Source organism: Phacochoerus africanus, chromosome 4, assembly GCF_016906955.1.
Source record: "Phacochoerus africanus isolate WHEZ1 chromosome 4, ROS_Pafr_v1, whole genome shotgun sequence".
NCBI lineage: Eukaryota > Metazoa > Chordata > Mammalia > Artiodactyla > Suidae > Phacochoerus > Phacochoerus africanus.
Genome location: NC_062547.1, coordinates 117,266,076 through 117,289,927, shown reverse-complemented (window position 1 = coordinate 117,289,927; position 23,852 = coordinate 117,266,076). Strand labels below are relative to the sequence as shown.

The 23,852-nt window shown below is 41.5% G+C and overlaps 1 protein-coding gene across 3 annotated transcripts in view; it reads right to left on the bottom strand.

Annotated features, from left to right (window-relative positions):
* The window catches only part of EPB41L4A (erythrocyte membrane protein band 4.1 like 4A), a 264,522-nt gene that overhangs the window by 230,934 nt on the left and 9,736 nt on the right, over positions 1-23,852 (bottom strand). The window contains exon 1 of one of the 3 annotated variants that reach the window (XM_047778431.1): positions 3,824-3,991. The exons of the other annotated variants lie outside the window; for them this stretch is intronic. Within the exon in view, the coding sequence (XP_047634387.1) occupies positions 3,824-3,871 (48 nt within the window). The 5' untranslated portion in view covers positions 3,872-3,991. Of the gene's footprint in view, positions 1-3,823; positions 3,992-23,852 lie in introns of those variants that run through there. 3 annotated transcript variants of the gene reach the window in all.

Genomic DNA, 23,852 nt, shown 5'->3' with positions numbered 1-23,852 from the left:
AAGAATTAAAATTATAGTCTATTGTGGTTGCCAAGAGGGAAGGAGGTGGGGAGGGATGGAGTGGGACGTTGGGGTTAGCAGATGTAAACTATTATACACAGAATGGATAAACAAGATCCTACTGTATAGCACGGGGAACTATATTCAACACCTTATGAAAAACCATAATGGAAAAGAATTTTTTTTAAAAAGAATGTATAAAATTATAGTCTAGGGAGTTTCCGTGGTGGTGCAGCAGTAATGAGCCCGACTAGTGTCCCTGAGGACTCGGGTTTGATTCCTGGCTTCACTCGGTGGGTTAAGGATCTGGCATTACCTAGAGATGTGTAGGGTGCAGACGCAGCTCCAATCTGGCATTGCTGTGGCTGTGGTGTAGGCCGGCAGCTGTAGCTCTGATTAGACCCCTAGCCTGGGAACTTCTGTATGCTGTGGGTACAGCCCTAAAAAGACAAAAAAAAAAAAAAACCATATATATATATATATATATATATATATATATATATATATATATATAGTCTAAGTGACAGAGAGGAGGCAGTCCCAAATCCAGAAGATGTTAAGATTCTATTGGACCAAAGGATACAATACTCAATAGAGGGAAACAAATGGGTAATGTCTAACCTCCTCAATACATTTTTAAGATGCAGATTTGTATTTCTCAAACTTTCAAATACCATACATCACCCAGAGATGAGGTTTCCAGTCCCACAAGCTCCTGGTGGGTGTTCGTACTGGTAGAATTTCTGAAAATAATGGGAGCAACATATATTGATTTCTTTGTGACTAGAACATTACTCCTTTCTCCAAATTTTACTGCCTCAGAAATAAAGCTGTGAGCTCCCTGTTGGCCAAATAATTAACTGTTTACTATGGCTTAATTATTCCTTTCAGTCACACTTCTTTCTAGCTAAGAATTCGGTCCTAGCACTTTATATTTCTGAAAGGCATAATGGGATGACGCAAGGCCTCACATCCTCTCAGCTGTTAGGCATGTCTTTGTGAAGCACAGCTGTCTGCACCAAGACCTAACGAAGGCACGATCACTCATGAAGGGGCATCATCTATTAAATCTCACAAAACGTACAGTGAAGAAATAAACAGCCCCTGAAGTACCCACCTCGTAAAGCCAGCCTGTAAAACTGTTCAAGCTTTACATAAAATATCACTATAGCAAATAAAATCAGTCCTGTCCTAAATTATTTCCAATGAGACAGCAAACCTTCAGTAATAAATTTTATTAGCTTAAAAGGAATAATGTTGCTTTTGATAGATTCTAAAAGGTTTACACATCTACAGTAATTATTTTATTTATTTATTTTTTGTCTTTTGTCTTTTTAGGGCCACACCCGTGGCATATGGAGATTCCCAGGCTAGGGGTCTAATCGGAGCTACAGTGCCAGCCTACACCAGAGCCACAGCAATGCCAGATACGAGCCACGTCTTCGACCTACCCCACAGCTCACGCCAATCCCGGATCCTCAACCCCTGAGTGAGGGCAGGGATTGAACCCACAACCTCATGGTTCCTAGTCAGATTCATTTTCACTGCGCCACGACGGGAACTCCTACAGTAATTATTTTAAAGAAGACTCCCCAGTTCATCTATATGGCCCAATATTGATTTAAAAGGATATTCAGGGAGTGGGTAATCAAATTTTCTATGTTGTTTTAATCCAATAAATGATTGTTGAATTTAATTCAGGCTCTAATCTGTAAAATATGTAAGAGTTTGGACTGAGCAATAATTTCAAGACATACTGAAAAAATAATGTCTTATATCTCTGATATCAACATTGTTTTTATCCCCACACTTGGGAGAATAATTAGAAAATACATCCCAAAATTTAAATTATAGATCCCAGTTACTCTGATTAGACAGTAAAGAAGATACTATAGATGTGACAGTGGAAGACTAAATACATGGAGAGGCTCATTGGGAATGGAAAGTGACCCTCCTGCAACAAAAGAGAAGCAACTGAGTTAAGGGATAATAAACACACGCTGGTGGGAGATCCCCTTCTCTTTCCCCACCCTACTCACCACTAACCTCACCACTGACAGACCCCACCAGTGGGTCCCTGCTTTATCCAAAAAAAGAAAAGAGAAAAAAACAAGCTAAAAAAAAAGACCAAATTGCCATCTGGATACCTTCAGTGTGTGTGTGTCCACCCAAGGCCCAGACCTACCCCAAAAGACATGGGCCTCACATCTGATACGGAAAACAGATGCCCAGACAAGAGTACTCCCTTCCCACTGGGGCTAACTACCGGCAGAAAAGCCCTGACATGCAAAGATATTGCCCTCCAGACCCAGAGGAGGAAGGCCTGAAGGCTACTTGCCCTTTAGCTCTGTCAGCAAGGGCCCAAGGGAGTGAGTTAGGGTCCTGCATGGCTCAGGATGAGGCTGTCTGACTCGGAGGCTCTCGATGGCCTCTCCCCTGGGATTCTGCCTGATAACTCTGCTCACCAAGGTCTCCAGGCTGACTCTCATGGCTGCTGACTTGGTCAGATCCGGATTCCACCAAGGATTAAGGTAGCTGCATGAACTCCTGATACATGATGCTGAGAGGGTCCCCACACAGGCCCTCCCTGAGCCCACCCTGACCATCACCCCAAGAGGACACTCCAGCCTCCGTCAGGGCTCCAAAGCCTTCCCATCACTTTAGGTATCTCGAAGGTAAGGAACCAGCTCTAAAATACAAGTGCCACATTTTGCCTTGAATGGACTATTAATAGTTTCTTACCAAGTGACTATATTTTAAAGAAATCGTGTTAAATAATTTGCAATTTTTCCTTAGAGCTGCAGGATAATAGATACCTTCATCAAAATCCTCCAAACTGTAGATATGGAAAGTTTCTAAATTTTCAAATATACATTATTTCATATTAAACAGTTCCGTAGATTGTAGATTTTATTAGAATGCTAAGACATTATTATACAATCACATTAAAGAGAAAAATTAGAAATTCAGATTAACCCTAAGAGACTTATTCAGAACTCATGAAATACATTCTTAATTCTACCTTCGCTACATTAAAAAGAAACATAAAAGCTGCCCACCCAATTTTTAACAACAACAATAAAGGATAAAGGAACTAAACCATCTCAATCTTCTACTAGTGCAAGAGGATCGGCAAAGAGAAGTTTTAAGATACTGAACCCAGAGGCTTCTCTCCAGGGGCTATGCCACAGAGGAGACTCAGAAATTCAAGTTGTTTCAGCAGAAATTCACAGATCATTAAATTAATTCAAAACCCAACAGGGCAGCAAACAATTTATCCTTACAGTCCCTCATTAGAGCCTGAGAAACTTCACCAAAATAAATCTCCTTCCTTCCCACCATTTACAGGAGCAAGCAGTTGAAGGTCGAGGTTTAAAAGTGCAGGGCAGAGTTAGCGCCAGAATCAAGCCTTAAATACAGATTTTAGGGAGGCAAGGGCTAGGGTAGGACACTCGAAAGGACAGTAAGTCTGGAAACCGAGACTGGGAGACCTACCTGGCTTGGCTTCCTGGCACTCAGGGCCTGGGGTGCATCTGAACCACCAGGGGGGAGGTTTTTTAACTTTATCCAAGCTCAGATCCCACCCAGACCACTTGAATCAGAATCTCTGGTTGTTTTCAAAGCTCCCCCAAGTGACTGTACTATGCTTTTAAGGGTCAGCCCCACTGGCCTGAGAAGGAGAGGGAATGGGAAGACAGGGTTAGGAACAGACAACCTGTGTTCAAAAAACCTCAAGTCCACAGGATGCTCTCACATAAGATGCTGCTCTATGCCCACCTGGGCAGCAGAAAGCTCTCAAAGGCCTGCCCAGCCTTGCATCTACCTGGTCCATTCCTGTGAGCAGGCTCTGCCCTGAGCTCTTCTCTCTCATTGCTCTATTGCTCTCTTGTTCTGTGCTCTGCAGAACCACCGGCTTTAAGTTTCCAGAGGCATCGTGGTGGGGCCCCAGAAAACTCAGAGGTTCTGTGGAAACGCTATCAGTGAGAGGCCTGGGGAGCGAGCTGAGCAGGGAGTTTCCAGGTTCATTACTCTCCCCTTTTAGCCCCCTGCTATGAGTTCTCAGACATAAACACACACTTAAGAGTAAATTATTAGTTTGTAGGCCTCTGAGGCAGTTGCTTCTTAAATTAATTTAATGAGCTGTGAATTTATGCTCAAGTAACTTCTCATCCCAGAAAAGAGAACTGTCGGACATGGGGGAAAATAATGTCTGGGGCTTAGCAGGAGGTTCAGAGCATAAAAGTGATGGGAAAAAATAAAAGTACAATTGGAGTTCCTGTCATGCTTCAGCAGAAATGAATCTATGATCCATGAGGTTGCAGGTTCGACCCTGGCCATGCTCAGTGGGTTAAGGATCTGGCGTTGCAGTGATCTGTGGTGGAGGTTACAGACAAGACTTGGATCTGGCGTTGCTGTGGTGTAGGCCAGCAGCTGCAGCTCCAATTCAACCCCTAGCCTGGGAACTTCCATATGCCACCAGCATGGCCCTAAAAAAAGACCCTCACCCCACAAAAAAGTACAATTATTTAAAAAGCAAAAAAATTTTCTTTTTTTTCCTCACTTTTTAAAGCTGTACCTGCAGAACATGGAAGTTCCCAGGAATTGGAGCTACAGCTACTGGCCTACGCCACAGCCATAGCAACGTGGGATCCAAACCCCTGTCTGCAACCTACACCAGAGTTCATGGCAACACCAGATCCCCCACCCACTGAGGGAGGCCAAGGATTGAGCCTGCATCCTCATGGATACAAGTCAGATTCGTTTCTGATGAGCCATAACAGGAACTCCCAAAACTAACATTTGCTAACATAAGTAACTGATTTCACTCAAAACTATTTCCCTGTATGAGGATAGATCTGAATTGTCATTTTTAATAAGCTGAGTGGTCCTGACTCATGGTTCCTGATGAGGCTGTGGTTAGAATATCAGTCAGGGCTGAAGTCAGTTAAAGGTTTGACTGGGGCTAACAGACCAAATTCCAAATGGCTCACTTACCAGGCCATTGGCACGAATTTTCTTTTAAAACTAAAAATCTATATATTTAATAAACAATTGATAGACATGACTTAAAAATAGAAAAAATTTTTACCAAAACAATCTTCTCATGTTTTATATATATATATATACATATCTTAGAGGTTTAAAAACATATACAGTATTTCTTGATGGCCACCTGTGCATTCATAGTGCTGTGTTTGGTGGGGTTTTCTTAATTGAACTATAATTTATAATGATATGTAATAGTGTGTATATGTTAATCCCATACTCCTATTATCCCTCTCCCCTCCTTTCCCTTTCGGTAACCATAAGATTTTTTTCTGTCTGTGAGTCTATTTCTGTTTTATAAATAAGTTCATTTGTGTATATATATATATTTTTTTTTTTGGTCTTTTTAGGGTTGCATCCATGGTATGTGGAGATTCCCAGGCAAGGGGTCAAATTGAAATTGCAACTGCTGGCCTACACCACAGCCACAGCAACGCAGGATCCAAACCGTGTCTGTGACCTACACCGCAGCTCATGACAATGCCAGATCCTTATCCCGCTGAGCAAGGCCAGGGATGGAACCTGCGTTCTCATAGATGCTAGTCAGATTCATTACTGCTGGACCACAACAGGAACTCCAGTATCACTTTTTTAGGTTCCGCAAATAAGTCCTATATCATATGATACTTGTCTTTCTCTGTTTTACTTAATACGATATCTCTAGGTCCATCCATGTTGCTGTAAATGGCATTGTTTCACTCATTTTGTCGCTGAGTTATGTTCCACTATATATAATACATACCACATCTTTATCCATTCCTCTGTTGATAGACTTTAGGTTGCTTCCATGTCTTGGCTATTGTAAATAATGCTACAATGTTTATCAGTGTACATGTATCTTTCAGAGTTAGAGTTTCCTCCAGGTATACACCCAGGAGAAAAATTGCAGAATCATATGGTAACACTATTTTTAGGGTTTTTTTTAAGGAAGTTCCATACTACTCTTCAAAGTGGTTGTACCAACTTACATTCTCACCAACAGGGTAAGAGAGTACCTTTTTCTCCACACCCTCTCCAGCATTTATTATTTGCAGACTTTTTCTTTTCTTTTTTTTTTGTTGTTTTCTTTTTTTTGCTTTTTAGGGCTGTACCTATGGCATATGAAAGTTCCCAGGCTAGGGTCATGATGGAGCTAGAGCTGCCAGCCTATGCCACAGCCACAGCAACAAAGGATCTGAGCCGAATCTGCGACCTACACCACAGCTCACAGCAATGCCAGATCCCCAACCCACTGAGCGAGGCCAGGAATCGAACGCGCATCCTCATGGATACTAGTCAGGTTCATTTCCCCTGTGCCACAACAGGAACTCTGATTATTTGTAGACTTTTTAATGGTGGCCATACTAACTGATGTGATGTCATACCTCATTGTAGTTTTAATTTGCATTTCTCTAATTATTAACATTATTGAGCTTTTTTTTTCATGTGACCATTAGCCAGCTCAATGCCTCTTTTTTTTTTTTTTTTTTTTTTGGCCTTTTTAGGGTCTTGGGTTCGGGATATGGAAGTTCCCAGGCTAGGGGTGGAATCAGAGCAGGAGCTGCCAGCCTACACCACAGCCACACCAGATGCAAGCTGTGTCTGTGACCTAGACCACAGCTCACAGCAATGCTGGGTCCTTAACCCACTTAACTGGGGCCAGAGATCAGACCTGCATCCTCATGGATACTAGTTGTGTCTGTTACCAATAAGCCACATCAAGAACTCCTCCTGTGTTTCTTCTTCAGGGAAATGTCTATTTGGGTGTTCTGCCTATTTTTTAATTGGCTGTTTGTTTTTCTGCTATTAAGCTGTACAAGCTACTTATATTTGGGAAATTAATCCCTTGTAGGCAGCATTATTGGCAAATATTCTCAGTCTGTAGGTTATCTTTTCATTTTGTTTATGACTTCCTTTGCTGTGCAAAAGCTTTTAGGTTTAACTGGGTCCCATTTGTTTATTTTTGTTTTTATTTCCATTACTCTAGGAGACGTATCCAAAAAAAATACTGCTGCAATTTATGTTACAGTGTTCTGCCTATGTTTTCCTTTAAGAGTTTTATAGTATCCAGTCTTACATTTAGGTCTTTAACCTATTTGGAGGTTTTGTGTGTGTGTGTTTTGTGTATGGTGTTAGAAAATGTCCTAATTCCATTTTTTTTACATGGAGCTGTGTGGTTTTTCCCAGCACTACTTATTGCAGAGACTGACTTTTCTCGGTTGTATATTCCTGCCTCCTTTGTCATAGATTAAGTGACCATAGGTGGGTTTATCTTTGGACTTTCTAACCTGTTCTACTGATTTGTATGTCTGTTTTTTGAGCCAGTACTATACAGTTTTTTGTTTGTCTTTTTAGTGCTGCACCTGTGGCATGTGGAAGTTCTCTGGCTGGGACTGAACTGGAGCTGCAGCTGCCAGCCTATGTCACAGCCACAGCAACCACCAGATCAAGCCACATCTGCGACCCACACCACAACTCACGGCAATGCTGGATCCCCAACCCACTGAGCCAGGCCAGGGATCAAACCTGCATCCTCATGGATACTAGTCAGGTTCATTAACACTGAGCCATGACAGGAACTCTGAGCACTATATAGTTTGGTTGCAATATATCTGTTGTAGCTTTGCAGTATAGTCTGAAGTCAGTAAGCCTGATTCCTCCAGCTCTATTCTTTCTCAAGATTGCTTTTGCCATTTGGGATCTTTTTTGTTTCCATACAAATTTAAAAATATTTTGTTCTAGTTCTAGGAAAAATACTACTGGCAATTTGATAGGGAATGCACTGAATCTGCCTTGTTGTTATACAGATATTTTAATAATATTGATTCTTCCAATCCAAGAACACGGTATATTTTTCCATCTGTCTGTGTCATCTTCCACTTCCTTCATTAGCATGGTATAGTTTTCCAAGGACAGATCTTTTGCTCCTTGGGTAGGTTTATTTCTAAGTATTTTATTCTTTTCGATGTGATAATAAATGGGATTGTTTCCTTAGTTTCTCTTTCTGATCTTTCATTGTTAATGTATAGAAATACAAGAGATTTCTGTACATTAACTTTGTATCCAGCAACTTTACTGAATCCATTGATGAGCAATAGTACTTTTCTGGTAGTGTCCTTAGAATTTTCAGTGTATACCATTGTGTTTTCTGCAAAAAGAGACAGTTTTACTTCTTCCTTTCCAGTATGGATTCCTTTTATTTCTTTTTCTTGCCTAATTACTGTGGCTAGGGCATCCAGATCTATGTTGAATAAAAGTGATGAGACTGGACATCCTTGTCTTGTTTCTGATCTTAGAGAAAATGCTTTCAGCTTTTCACCATTGAGTATGATGTTAGCTGTGGGTTTGTCATATGGGCCTTTATTATGTTGAGGTATGTTCCCCCATGTCCACTTTCGAAAGACTTTTTTTTTTTTAATCATAAATGGATGTTTGATTTTATCAAAAGCTTTTACTGAGGTGATCATACGGTTTTTATTCAATTTGTTAATGTGCTGTATCACGTTGTCTGATCTGTAGATATTGAAAAATTGTTTTTTTAACTTCTTTTTTTTTTTTTTTTTTTTTTGTCTTTTAGTGCCGCACTGGCGGCACATGGAGGTTCCCAGACTAGGGGTCTAATCAGAGCTGTAGCTGCTGGCCTACACCAGAGCCACAGCAACACGGGATCTGAGCCGTATCTGCAACCTACACCACAGCTTACAGCAACGCCAGATACTTAACCCACTGAGTGAGGCCAGGGATGGAACCAGCACCCTCATGGTTGGGTTTGTTAATCACAAGCCACAATGGGAACTCTGAAAAATTCTTGCATCCTTGGGATAAATCCCATTTGATCATGGTGTATGAACATTTTGATGTACTATTGGAACTGGTATTTTGTTGAGGATTTTTTGTGCTTGTTCTTAAGGATACCAAGTGCATGTCAAGTGAGTAGTGGGTGCAATATGGATTTAAACTTAGAGAAAAAAATGTTACTAAAATGAGTAGTTTGAAACATTAAAAAAATTATAAATAAAATGAAAAAACACTCAAAAGTAATAAAAATATTAAAACTTCACATTTTCCTTATGAAATTAACAAGGATATTTTATATACTACTAATCTATGCTCATGAGACTCTAGAAGTATAAAATAAAATGATAATAATAAGAGCAGCCAAGGTGCATTCTCAGCTAATCTTCATCACGATCCTATGAGGAAGGTATGAAAGAAATGAAGAGATAAGGATTAAGCAAACTCATCACATGGCTGGCAAGCAGCAGATCTGGGACTGATCACAGCTGTCCTAACTCAATAACCCAAGCATTAACAGTGCAACCTATCTAGAAAATACTGGCCCTATGAAACAAGAGCCTCAAAAGTCTCCAAGCATTTGGATCCAGAAATCCCCCATCTAGAGTATTCAAGCTGGAGACAATCATAAACCAAGCAACTAAAGCTAAGGAATGCACATGGCATGTTCATACAATGGTGTATAAAACAAACTGGCCAGAGCAGAGTATTAAACAGAACAGGATCATACAGCTTCCAAGATTGAAGCTGGTTTTAGGGATTATTTAGTCCAACCTATTCACTGTACAAGGATAATTATTCAATATGAAAAAAAAAATCTAACTTTTTATCCACCAAAGAGAAGAGATATAAGGAGAATCTTTGTTGTTGTTGTTGTTGTTGTTGTTTTAAAGGCCTTTTTCCTAGGACTGCCCAATTTCTATATTCAGGAGTTTAATAGGAGGGAAGGTCTATCAGCCTATATAATGAACAACCCCACAATAAACGCATTTTTAGAACTTGGGTTTTCTTCCCTTCTTCTACAGTCCTCCCAGTAGGCTGGTCTATAGCGAAGACCAGTATAGACTTGGAAATTTCAACTAACCTCTGTGACTGCTCATAAAATCAGACTGCCAATTTAAGTTTACAGGTTCTGAGTAAAATGCACATGGGCTTTTAAAAACAGGCTTTTAAGTGGATAATCCAGTGCCTCAGAGACCTTCCCCCTTACTGTCTAAGAAGCTATCAGGAATCTACCCTTAAAAAGAGGGGTTGGGGAGGAGAGTAGGACAGCACATCTTGATTAGAGCCAGCAGAGAAATGACTTTAGCCCATGTTAAAAAGAGGTGTTCATTCTGCAAGTATTTACGGTGAACCCCACTGTGTGCCAGACACTGTAGTCAATGTTGAAGAAACCTCAGTGGACAAATCCTAAAAAAATTCCTGCCCTCGTGAAGAAACATTCTAGTAGAGAAGACAGGCAACAAATAAAATGAGTAAGTAAATTACACACTATGTTGGAAGGTGGTAGGTATGATGAAGAAAAAGCATAAGGGGCTTAGGGAAAGTGTGTGCAGGGGGCTCAAGGAAGGTCTCAGAAAGGAGGCATTTGAGCAGAGACCTAAAGAGGTGAAGCTAAGCCAGGCAGAAATCCAGGGAAAAGCATTCCCAGCAGAAGGAACAGCAGGAGCTAAGGCTCCAAGGCAGAAACAGGCTGCATGTAAGAGAAACAAATAGACTATATTCCTGACAACTTTGTGAGTCTTAAGTCTTAGAATACTTAAAATTATTTTCCTGTCTTCCAAGAATTCTCTTAAAAAATAAATATAAAGCCTTTCATGCTTAGAACAGCTATCCAAAACAGAAAACACTGTGTTTTGAGGGCATGTTTTTCTAGAAAATGGATACTCATTAATGAGCACACCTAAATAAAATTACTCTGACTTTGATCTCAGGTCACATTCAGTAAGACAGCAGTTGAAGGTAGAATTATAATTAGACAAATCAGCCATCTCAGGGCATGAGCTTCAGTATGTAGGTGGGATTCTAGAGGCAGGCTGGTACACAGGTGAGAGGAGGGAAGCAAGAAACGGCCAATCAACAGAAATGGAATTTTGAATCCATCCCCTTCCCACCTCCCCACAGGCACTCCCACCCCCACTCCAAGCAAACCTTCCAACCCATTCATCTCCTATCAATATTCCTCTCTATACACAATCCCTCACTTAGGATGCTAACGTATCACCAGCTCTCTCATTTATTCCCCTGACTGTGCTCCAGACACACTGACTTCTTTCTGTTTCTAATTCACGGCCCTTGCACCTGCTGTTTCCTCAGCCTAGGACTTCTGGCTCCCTATCACTCCAACTCAATCCAAATATGACCCTCTCCAGAAAGCTTCCCTCCCATTCCATCAGAGTCCCTGTTGTACACACTCGTGTGACTATCACCATTTCCTCCCCACACCTGTGTACTCACACATCTGCTCCCCTGCTAAGCTGTAAGCTCCATGCTGGTAGATACTGTGTGAGTTAGCCTCACACTGCATTCAGGGCCCAGCCCAGTGCCTGACACCTGGAAGCTTCTCCAAATATATTGGTTCCACGTGTGACTGTCCAAAACATAGTTACTATCTTTTCTTTGTCTGTCTGTCTTTTTTTTTTTTTTTTTTTCCTCCCATACTGACAGCATGCAGGAGTTCCTGGGCCAGGGATCAAACTTGTGCTACAGCTGTAACCAGAGCCATAGCAGTGACAACACTGGATCTTTAACCCATGAGGGAACTCCACTAACTGTTTTTTCTACTCTACTCCACAGTGGAATCATCACCTCACCACTACCTACTTTCCCAGATTCCAGGCTCCTCATGCTCCACTTTAGTCTGCAGTTGTTACCTGCCAGCTTACCTTCCTAAAACACCACCAGGACTCTCCTCTGCTTTGCCTCAACACATACCAGGTCTTAACTTCTTTTCATGGTGTTCAAGTCCTTTCTTACCGAATAACACCAAGTGAATGCAAGCTGATCTTCCCCTTTGCCTCCAGGTTCAGCTGGCCTCCTGACCATCCCAGGAGTTCCACTGGGCATCGCCTCAGTTTCTGTTTATCTAAAGCCCATGCTTCTAAGTCAAATTCAAGATACATTTCTCCATGAGACCCCTCATGTCTCACACTTCATTATCACATTGAGGACTATAGATTTAACTGTTCTCTTACAGTTTCACCTATGTTCATTTTGTATCCTCTACAACAGGCTGACTAATGTCAAAAAGAAGGAAAACATGTTAACATTAACTGAACACTACTGAGTTTCAGACATGTCATGTGGTATAAAACATCCAGGTGCATAGTAAGTACTGTCAAAACTTCCACTGAACTGACTGGCTCACATTTTCTTATGGGCAACCTTTAGTGGCATATGGGCTTACTCTATGCAGTAGCCTCAAGGAAGAAAATAACAACCCCTCTCCCTCAAAAAAAAAAAAAAAAAAAATGAAGTAACCAAAAAACCAAAATGCTCATGAGCCTGAAAAAGAACAAAGAGCTTCACTCTCCTTTCCCTACCAAATCAATCATTCAGGGTGTGGAAAACAGGAAATCTAATTGATTTTCCTGGGCCCTGTCCACTCTATGAGGGGAATTGAACAAGCCACAGCAATCTGTGAAGGCTGAGTAATGAAAAGCGGATTGTGGCTCAAGACTAGATAAACCGCAGACACCATCACAAGACATGGAAACTCGCACCTGTCACCACAGCCACTTTAGACACAACCCATCAGACTGTCAGAGCTAGAAGGAAGCTTCGCTATTTATTCTAATGGTCAAATGCTTGTATTGAACATACAATTAACGGATTCACTAACCAGGGTCTGCAGAATCCTTTCCTCATCATTCACTCAATCAAGAACTAAAAGCTTCTGTGTAAGAAAAAACTATTTCTCAGTCAAGGTTGTCTCATTCATTTTGAGTACTGTTTACATGTTAGCCCTGCATGCACTGACACAACCATTAATTCCAGAATCATGCAACAGCAAATATACATGTAGACTGTCTATGCTTATTCTCAGCCCAAAAGGTCTAATTTATGGGGAAGTATAAAATCTATTAGTAATCGGTATAAAAATGACAGCTGTTTCTAAATATCTAGATTCTCCCTGGCTTTTCTTCCTTCTGCCTGCAGTAGGAATCTAAAACAATCTACCATAAGAAACTGTTAAGCTGACCCAAGTGGTGTCAATGAATCTTCTGTGAAGAGATTATCCAGAAAATGAGAGCCCAACTCTTTGACAAATGCATGCAGTGAGACTCAAAGTCCACCAGGTTAAGCCATTTGGTTCATGTTTAGCGGAACATACTTAAGAAAATAGAAAGTTGATATGTCTAATAAACCATGTATGCCACTCAGAGCAGCAGAACTTATTAAATGTGGGGGGAAGTGGTGCATTTTGCTGTCACTTTGCTCCTTCAACCTCAGGCAGAAAGCACAAAATTATCTAACCATTTGAGGATGAAGGTGGAAACATACACTGTTGAAGCCAAAACAGAGGTAGGCCTGTATTCCACCCTGTGCTGAAAACCACTGCAGTCTTTGTCAGGAACATGGCTCAACTCGGCAGTGACTGAAGCAGTGGAAAAAGCACAAGGAGGACCCAGTGATCTGTAGGCAAGGTGACACATAAAATCGCCACCCTTCCCTTGGGGCGGGGGGAATCTCTACACCGTTTTCAAATTTTCAATGACACCAGACAGGAAACTTCTCAAAACATTATTTTTTTAAGTAAAGTAAAGGTACATTCATACGCACCTGTTTTCATGAACCCCGATTCTCATGGGGAAGAAAATGTTGTTTCAGGATATAAATACTGCTCATCCCTTGAAAACAACATTTAAAAAGAAGAAAAATGGTTCCCTGAAAAGCAGTTAGTCATACATTGACTCTTAAACACAACTACTCAAATGATAAAAAACTAGGCAGTTAAATGCTAGGTCACTAGGTTTCTCCCTTTGGCCCGTGTGCACGTGAGCGCGCGCGCACGCGCACACACACACACACACACACACACACACACACACACACTTCAGCATCATTCAGGAGGAAACCAAGAGTTTTTAACCTGAAAACACACAAGAAGCCCAAGTTTTTTTCACCACCATTGACAAAAGAAATCTGTGACCTAAGGGGACTGATCTGCTGTCAGGTGGGGTCTGGTTTCCTTTATGGCTGTTCTTTGGGAGTCACCATAATGCCTGTGTCAATACTGACGTTTCCATGACATTGTTACAGCCCACTCTCCCCTGGTGCATGTAAAGGCTTAAAGCCACTCTAAAGGAAAGTTCTTCAGGGTTTGGAGGACAAAGATTCTAAAAAATAATGATTTATTATTATTAATAATGATCCTCAAAAAAAGGCTATTCAGACTCTTACAAAGGCAAATCATAATGAACTCAATGTCTTTATTACCGAACTCAAGAAAAGAATTGCAAGTCTTCATTTTTTAATTTACTCCAACAAGGAATGTTAATGAGTGAATTCTGCCAGGTTTCCAAATCTAAGCTTCATTTTTGAAACACATCTCCATCAAGTGATGAGGATTATCTAAATTAGACTTTGCTCTTTCTGCTTGGACAGGCAAGCTGACTATTATGCTACCGGAAATGCAAGGGATTTATTTTCAGCTATGACCTTCAAAAATCTGAAAAGCTGTACATGAAGGTCAACCTCAAAAAAGAAAAAAAAGAAAGAGGAAAAGAGAGATGAAGGAATCTGGCAGTTGTTTTCAAAGTAATCCTTGTCTAACCCAATAAATCAGTTTCCTAATCAACAAATGCAAATACAAATAATAAAAATCCTTTTAAGGAAAAGTAAAATTTGTTACTTTTAGCAGATAGTTATTTGGTATTTCTCACGTAATCATGTGCCAGGCACTATTCTAAGCCCTTGTATTATTTCATTCACACTTCATAGCAACCTATGAAGTAGATCACATTTTTATCCTCATTTCACTGATGATGAGACTAAGGCCAAAGGTCATTGGTTAGTAAATGACAGAGCCACAATAATTATTAACACTCTAGGACACTTTAAAATGCTCCAAGAGTTTTTTTCCAGCCACTGTCTTTGAGCCTTTGAGCCTCACAGTACTTTGATATTGATGGAATAACATAAGCATCACTTTAATTTTTACAAATGGAAAAACTAAGGCTCCAAAACAATGACTTCTGCAAGGTAGGAAATGAAGGAGCTGACAGAGGAATCCAGATTTTCTAAGTCTATGTTCTCTGCTTCTCTCACTACACAAGGTGCCTTTCTCATTGTAGACAAGTATTTTCAAAGGAAAACTCTAGATTTCTCAAAGCCTAATTCTAGCTCCAGGTGGTTAAACATGTACCTACTTCATCGTTTTATCATCTACGTCAAGGACAGTGCCTAGCACAGAGCAGACTAGGAGCCTGTATAGTCCCCAGACACTCCTCATCTTCCTGCACCCTCCCCTGCAGTCCTCGACTGCCCTCAGATCCGCAGTTTACCCTCACAAGTCATCACTTTGAGGAGGCCAAAGTCTATCTAAATCCACCACCCAGGACCCAAAAAGATTTAAAAAAAAAAAAAAGCTGAAAGCTTTATCTTAAGTTTGATGCCCAAACTCATCAGATGACTATGGCAGTTCATCTGCAAGGGGGGCTCCCAGTGATGGCTGCCTCCCATCATTCACACCCTTACACCGTCCCCTGTCACACCAAGGCTGGCTGCTGGGATGAACGAAAGACCCCAGAAGTAACAGGAGGTTATTATACAGGACTGTGGCTTCCTTCTTGGGCTTTCTAACATCTCTTGCTTTGGAGGAAAGCCAGCTGCCCTGTCGTGAGGACACTAGAGCCTGTGAAGAGGCCCAGGTGGTGAGGCACACACGTGTGAATGGGCCTGGCAGCAGATCTACCGTCCCCAGATGACTGATGCCTCAGGTGCAGTGTGAGTGTAGCCTCAGAAAGACCCTGAACCACCAATATCCAGTGAAGCTGCTCCTGGATCCCAGGCCCACGGAATGTGTAGATGGTAAATGTTCCTCTAAGCTGCTAACTTCTGGATGTAACCTGGCACACAGCAAGAAATAACTAACGCAGAGACAAAATCTGTTATAAACTGGCAGACAGTGACTTAACTCCTCTATTTACTCCCATTTACTGTGAACATCCAAATGATGAGCTGTGCTTGTTTTATGAGGTATTGCCCCAGACCTGGCCTGGGATGTTGCATAATGGATGGTTTTTATACCATATTACCTTGCTGGAATCTGAAAAATTTTGCATCTTCAAACACACAAGGGTTTCCGACAAGGCACTTCTTTCTAAAACGCCTTTCCTGAGTTACCCCACCTCGGCATATAAACAATTTCTTCTAAAAATGTCTCTACCTCTTAGAATCTCCACCATATAACCCAGTTCTTGATTATGAATTGTCTTGTGTTCTGTTGTTTTATAAGTAAATATTTGTCTTTCCCCCAAAAGTTAAATTTCTTTTATCTTTTTAAACTTCTGTTATCTGTGAGACAAACTCCATGCCTCATATTAAACCTAAACTGTCGTTTCTCATGACATCACCATTTTTAACTGACAAGATTAGTAAAATATTAAGGCAGCAAACTCGTGTCTGTCTCTTCCTTCTTTCCCTCCTCCAATGTACTTTACCACCTGGGACTGCACCTGACAGCAACAGGGACTTTTCTGAGTCATATGAGGGTACAACCACTTTAAAATCTCAACTTTTTAAACATGATTTATATGTTCTGTGTAGTGTTCGGTTTGTAACTTTTTAACGGGTGCATGTTTATAGGGATAAACAGGAAACCTAAGACTTGGTTATCGGCGGGGGGGAGGGGGACTTTTTCCTTAGAGTATTTACACATCCAAGAGTATGGATGTGAAATTATGTAAATTTCATTCAAATACCTATGAATCAAATCACAGTTGAACGAAAGATTTGTTGCTGTGTAATTACTGTCTTATATGCATTTCAGAGAATTAAATATACTTGTATTTAGGTTTTAAGAAAGAAAGAACAAAGAAATAAAAGCAAGAATCCTCCCTCTATTTCATCACCCCTACTAGAAATCCTGGACACTCCTAGGTACACAGGCTCTGAATAAATTCTTGTGCAAGTGAGTTCACAAACCCATACCTACATGACAGACACACACCACTGGGCCAGACCCCCAAATACCTCACACTCAAAACCGATCTATCCTCAAATAACCACCCCAGAACACTATGTTAAAAACAGTATCCCAGAGAAAAATAACCTGGTTCTCTGAGGAAGTCTGGAAAATCTGTGCATCCTTCAAGCACCCTTGTAAACAGCAGCAGATGCATGGAATCATTACCAGGAGAAAAGATCTATTAGCCTCCTGAGGAATGGCCCATCTGAAACCTTTCAACGAAAGAGCCATTTTACCTTTCTACTTTCCTCTCTTGCACCCTCCCTCAGGCAATAAGAAGGGTCACTAATCAGTTTTTTAATTTTCTTGCCTGTGGAGAAGTCAGAATGGAGTGATCAGAATTCAGGGTCAAGGCTACAAAGTAAAGACCAAGGAAAAACTCTGAGCAGTAAGAGTTCTAAAACCATGCACTAAGTAAACTCTAGGACTTTTAAATAAGCATTTTCCAAAAATCCAGACAATTAAAAGGCAGTGCAGTTCGTATCATCCTGAAAATAAATTCCACAGAAGAAAGTCTTTTCCAAACTGGGGAGTGGCAGGAGGTGGGATTCTCTGGACAAGAGTTTCTCCCTCATATAATCGACCCATAAAGAGTTCCACAAACCGAAACATCAAGACTGGAGAAGCTAAGCAAGCCAGGTGTAGGCCTATAAAGACTTAATTCCAGAGGGAGAGGGAGGGACTGGGAAGGAGACATGATCGGCAATAAATGGAAATGATTTTCAGTAAATGCTGAGCTCTTCCCCTACAATCAGCTCTCAGCCCTTCCTCCCTGCAGGCTGCAAAGAAACTGAGGGTAGCTGAGTACTGACAAATGACCAGAAGGGAATCCATGAGGCAGGGCTCCAGAAGAGCGTGCTGGACTCCAGCAAACCACGGCCCCTCCCCGCGCTGCTGTCTGTTCTCTCAGTGGCAGAAAGGGAAGGCTGGAGGATGTGGTTCTACATGCCCATGCCTAGTCTAACTTTCTATCCTAAGTGAAATCCAGTCTGTTGTAACTCATGTCATCTCTTCCATCATCTCTTCCACCTTCTCCCCCTGGTGTCGGCTGCATTTCCAGGCAGCATCACGGGGCTGAATTAACTGAGGACATGTTACCACACACAGGTTTGGCACAGAGAACCAGACGGTGAACTACTGGGCAAAAGACAGAATGACAGGAAAAAGCAATGACAAGCAGCAATGAGTTTGTGTGAAAGATGGTGTCACACACAGCTGTGGCATTATCTAGATTCTAGACACTTGAGACCTTCTTCACAGAGGAAAGTGCCCGTAGCCTGCATATCTACTGAGATTTGTCAAGTGTTTGAATACTACTGATTTTAAAATGTGCAATCCAGACAAAAGCTGTAAAACATACATATGGTGCCAATTTCAATACCACTAAAATCTGCTACCGTTTCCTTCAGTCATAGGGGATGTTAGTCCCATTCCATAAAGCCACAGCTGCTCCCTAGGCTTTAACCTGCAACCACACTAGGAATCCTGGAAGCTCAAGGCTGAAAGAAAGTCAAGAGGACCAGGAGGGTGTGTGCAGGAAGAAGTGGTCTTCCAGCCATCTACGATATTTTCCCAGGAGGAGAACACTGCACATTGCACTGCTCAAAACAAATCACCAGCAATTTCTCAGTGTATTGCAAGGTAATAGTTGAAAACCACATACCTACTTAAATGATATTAACTTTTCTAACATGCTGTACCTTCACCTACCAAAACTAAGAAAGTTATTCATAAAATATACGCTAATATTCTTTTTCCAGCCCTCCATCACGTGATTTACAGAAAGAGCCTGGAAGGACCAAAGGTAAATCCTTTAAACAACATAAAGAGCCAGAGTCAAAGCTTATACAGAAAAGATTTCAGAAATCTAAATATTCAACAAGCAAGGTTTCAAGTTACAAATGCAACTGCAGCAGGACTAAAACAATCTTTCTATCAGTCCTTCAAACATGACAAATATTTACTTAGCACCACCATGTGCCTGCCACTCTTCTAGGATCTCAGCGATTTAACAGTGGATAAAATATACAATGTTTTACTGCCCCAGGAAGTTTAAAGGAAATTTTGCTCAAAATATTAAATGTCAAATTTGTTTTACAAGAGAGAATGTTTCCTCTGCTGAATTACAAACACCTACCCTACCAAGGAACTACTAAAAATAAACAAAACTCAAAGACAGACATGTCAATCAATGGAATAGAACTGGGAGTCCAGAAATTAATCTTCATATTTATTGTCAATTGATTTTTGTTAGTAGTGCCAATTCAATGGGGGAAACTGTTTTTTTCAACGAATGAGCCAAGACAGCTGAATATCCACAAGAAAAAGAATTAAAAATGGGTTATAGACCTAAATGTAAGAGCTAGAGCTAGAGCTGTAAAACTATTAAACAAAAAAGTAGGAGTAAATCTTCATAACCTTAGGATACACAATGGTTGCTCAGATATGACTTCAAAAGCACAAGACACAAAAAGATCAACTGGACTCCTTCAAAATTTAAATTTTTTGTGCATGAAAGGGCACTATCAAGAAAATTAAAAAACCACAGAATAGGAGAAAACATTTCCAAATCAAGTATTTGATAAGAAACCTGTATACTATATATATAATATATACATATATGCTTTTTATATACTTATACTCAATAAAAGAAAAATAACCAATTTTTTTAATTGGCAAAGAAGAGATATTCTCCAAATAGGATATACAAATAGCCAACAAGCACATGAAAAGATGTTCAACATCATTATTTTTCAGGAAAATGTAAATCAAAATGACAATAAGATGCCATTTCACACCCAATAAGATAGTTACAATCAAAAAGACAGATTATGGGAGTTCCCGTCGTGGCGCAGTGGTTAACGAATCCGACTAGGAACCATGAGGTTGCAGGTTCAGTCCCTGCCCTTGCTCAGTGGGTTAATGATCCAGCGTTGCCGTGAGCTGTGGTGTGGGTTGCAGACGCGGCTCGGATCCTGCGTTGCTGTGGCTCTGGTGTAGGCTGGCAGCTACAGCTCCGATTCAACCCCTAGCCTGGGAACCTCCATATGCCGCGGAAGCGGCCCAAGAAATAGCAACAACAACAACAAAAAAAAGGAAAAAGACAAAAAAAAAAAAAGACAGATTATGGAGTTCCTGCTGTGGCGCAGTGGGTTAAGAATCTGACTGCATCAGAGGTGTGAGTTCAACCCCTGGCCCAGCACAGCAGTAGGTTAAAGATCCAGAATTGCTACAGTTGCAGCACAGGTTGTAGCTGTGGCTCAGATTCGATCCCTGGCCCAGCAACTTCCATATACCATGGGTATAACCATTTAAAAAAGGAGAAGAAAAAGAAGAGGAAGAAAAAGACAGAGTTTAACAAGTGTTGGTGAGAATATAGGAAAATTGGGACGCTTAGACACTGCTAATGGGAACATAAAATGGTATGGCCACTATGGAAAACAGTATGTGAATTCCTCAGACTGCTGAATCTGTGGCCCAGCAACTCCACTCCCAATTATAAAAGCAAGAGAAATGAAAACACATATCTACATACAGACTTGTACATGAATCTTCCTAGATAAATTATTTAAAACAACCAAAGTCCTTCAACTGATGAATGGGTAAATACAGTATAGCCATACAATGGACTGGTATTCAGCAATAAAATGGCATGAAATAATGATACATACATTATGAATGAACGTTGAAAGCATTATGCAGAGGGAAAGAAGTCAGTCACAAAAGACCACATATTATATGAACCCATTTATATGAAACATCCAGGATTGAAAATCTATAGAGACAGAAGATTAGTGGTTGCCTAGTGGTGGGAGGTGGGAGGGTTGAAAGGAAATGGGGAGTCACTGCTAATAAGTACAGGGTTTCTTTTGGGAGGGATAAAATGTTCTACCATTGACTGTGGTGATGATTGCACAACTCTGTAAATATAAGAAAAACCAATGCATTGCACACCTTATATGAGTGAGCTGTATGGAATATGATTTAGATCTCAATAAGAATATTTTAAAAATTAAATAAGAAATTAAGAAGTCAAGCAGGTACACTGTATCCAGGGAACCCAGAAAGTAAAAGGAAGAAAGATGTCTTTTCGGAGTTCCCACTGTGGTGTAATGGGATTGGCGACGTCACTGGAGCATGGGGATGCAGGTTCGAACCTTGGCCGGGCACAGTGGTTTAAGAATCTGGCATTGCTACAGCTGCAGTGTAGGCTGCAAATGTGGCTCGGCTCTGTTCCCTGGCCCAGGGAACTCCATATGCCCCATGGCAGCCAAAAAAGAAATAGGTCTTTTCTTTCTCAGAATGATTAGCTTTTGTCAATCTGGAGGCACCTTTTCTTATTCAATTAATTCTCCCAGTCAATCATGCATTGATTCTTCCAACTCCTTAGGAACTGGGCCCTGACATGGGAACCTAATTAAAAAAAGACCTCGTTCGCTCCCTCAAGACTTTCCATCTCCAGTTAACAACAGCTACCGCTCACTAGGCATGGGGTTAAGGGTTTCAGGTGCAGCATCTCAGGAACTGGAGAACTTTACCCTAATTTTACAAACGAGGAAGCTGACTCCAAGAGGCTAAGTGACTTGGTTACATTTAGAGCCAAGATTGAAGATTTGAAGCCAGATTTATCTAGGACCAAGGCACATGCCCTCTTCATCCTACTGTATTGCTCCCAGGGCAAAGAAACACAGGCTTGATTCAGGTCAGAAAAGGGCCTCTTCACAGTATGGCTTTCCCAAAGACACTTTGTTTCTGACATTTGAACCCAAATCTCTTTTGGCTCACAGCCTCCCCCAACTGTCCACCAAAAGTCAGCAGACCTTGGGGATGTTGTTTATTAAATCACAAAACCCTTCGGAAGTTCCCATTGTGGCGCAGCAGAAACAAATCTGACTAGTATCCATAAGGATATAGGTTTGATTCCTGGCTTCACTCAATAGGTCAGGGATCCAGTGTTGCCATGAGCTGTGGTTTATTAGGTCGAAGAAGCCGCTTGGATGCTGAGTTGCTGTGGCAGTGGCGCAGGCCAGCAGCTGTAGCTCTGGTTTGACCCCTAGCCTGGGAACTTCCATATGCTGAGAGTGCAGCCCTAAAAAGCAAAAGCAAAAACAAAACAAAAAACCCTTCTACCTGCCAAGGGGAGAGAAGATCACCACCAAGTGGATGAGGTGGGGCATCTAATCTAATCCTGACGTTTGAATGGGCAGAGAGCCAGCAGGGCTGCCTGTGTAGACAATGGTTTGGGGGAGCTCCTGATAATGTTAAGATTAGATTAGAAAGTCCCAGTGGTCTCAATCCAGGGGAGGGAAGGCGGGAGTCGGGGGGTTTCCAGCATTCCAGCAGGAGAAGTCTTCAGAGAAGGCGGCATCTAAGTGGAACCATGCTTGATGACAGCTGAGACTTAAACTAGAGGTAGGTGGGGCTTTCCAGGCAGAAAAAGACCAGGGTGAGAGGGAATGTGGAAAATTCAGACTAGAAAGCAGCTCAATCAGGCTAGAATCCATGACAGGTATAAGGCAGTGTTGGGAAAAAAGTCAGAAAGAGGCCAGGAGTGGCCGCCATGCTCAGAAGTATAAACTGCAGGGGCTGAGAAGCCATAGGCATATCCAAGCAGGGGTGAGAAAGACCACTCTAGAGGAAGGCATAGTGGCTCATGCTGAGAACTGAGAAGAGTCTAGATGAGGGCAGGAGACATGAAAGGAGGGAAGAAGAGATGAACCTGGAAAATACTTAAAAGGTGGGATTCCAACCCCTAGAAGGATGAGGAAATTGAAGGAGAGCCCAAGCGCCAGAATCCTGACTAGGGAGCTAGAGTAGACACTGCTAGTGGCAAAGAGCACCCATAGCTCCTGCCCTCCTTCCAGTGTGAACCCCTCCCCAGTACAGCCATTTGTCTCGGAGAAACTGATGCCCAGGGAGCATCCGTTGCCCTAAAGGTGATCCCCTTGTCATGATAGCTCAAGAATGGTCATGAGACTTCTGTAAAAGACACAAGGAAAAGTCAGCTGGGGAACTTTGGGAGAATTTTTCTTCCTTCCCCCCCCCCAAATAAAGCCTGCTCTACTCCCATGTCACATATTGCCATGCACAAACATCATTGCTAGAACCATCTACCCATCTGCTACCAGCTGCCTATGACCCCCAACTGCAAAGATGACAGAGCAGAGAGAAGTTGGGAATTTGATGTGAGCAAATCAACTTCCTCATGTTAAAACAATCTCTGATGGAATCTCTGTAACCAGGAAACGAAGCGTCTTAACCAATCAAGACAGAGTGTGGGCAGCATAGGAAGACAAACAGAAGGGTGCTGATGGTGGGTTTAGACATTTAGTGTGATCTCCAGTAGGCAGTCAAGTTAGACAAAAGAGGGAAGAAGTCTGGACTAGGGGTAGAGAGGCAAAGTTGCAGCACTGCTAGGGTAGCTGAGGCAATGTGCGTAAATACAGCAATCTTACACCAGGATCTATGAATATCAAACTACCATGGCTTCCCTACTCACCCACGTCTCTCTGAGAGCCAGCATCACTTGGGGCAGGAGTAGGGAATCATATATTCCAAAGAGAAATTCAGAAAAAAGAAATTATTTGCAAGTAACAGATCATACATAATCATGACTATCATTTATTGAGCATCTTCTATCCTAGGCGCCCAAAACTCTTTTCTCATTCTCACAATAATCCCATGAGTCATGTACCACACCCCTCAGCTTACAAATGAGCAAAGGGAAGCTCATTTGTCCTTTGGTCAATCACAGATCCAACACTGCATGGCAGACCAGGATTTATATTGGGGAGAGGGAGAGACTGAAGATGGTCATACAGCACACCTGGTAGGAAGCTGG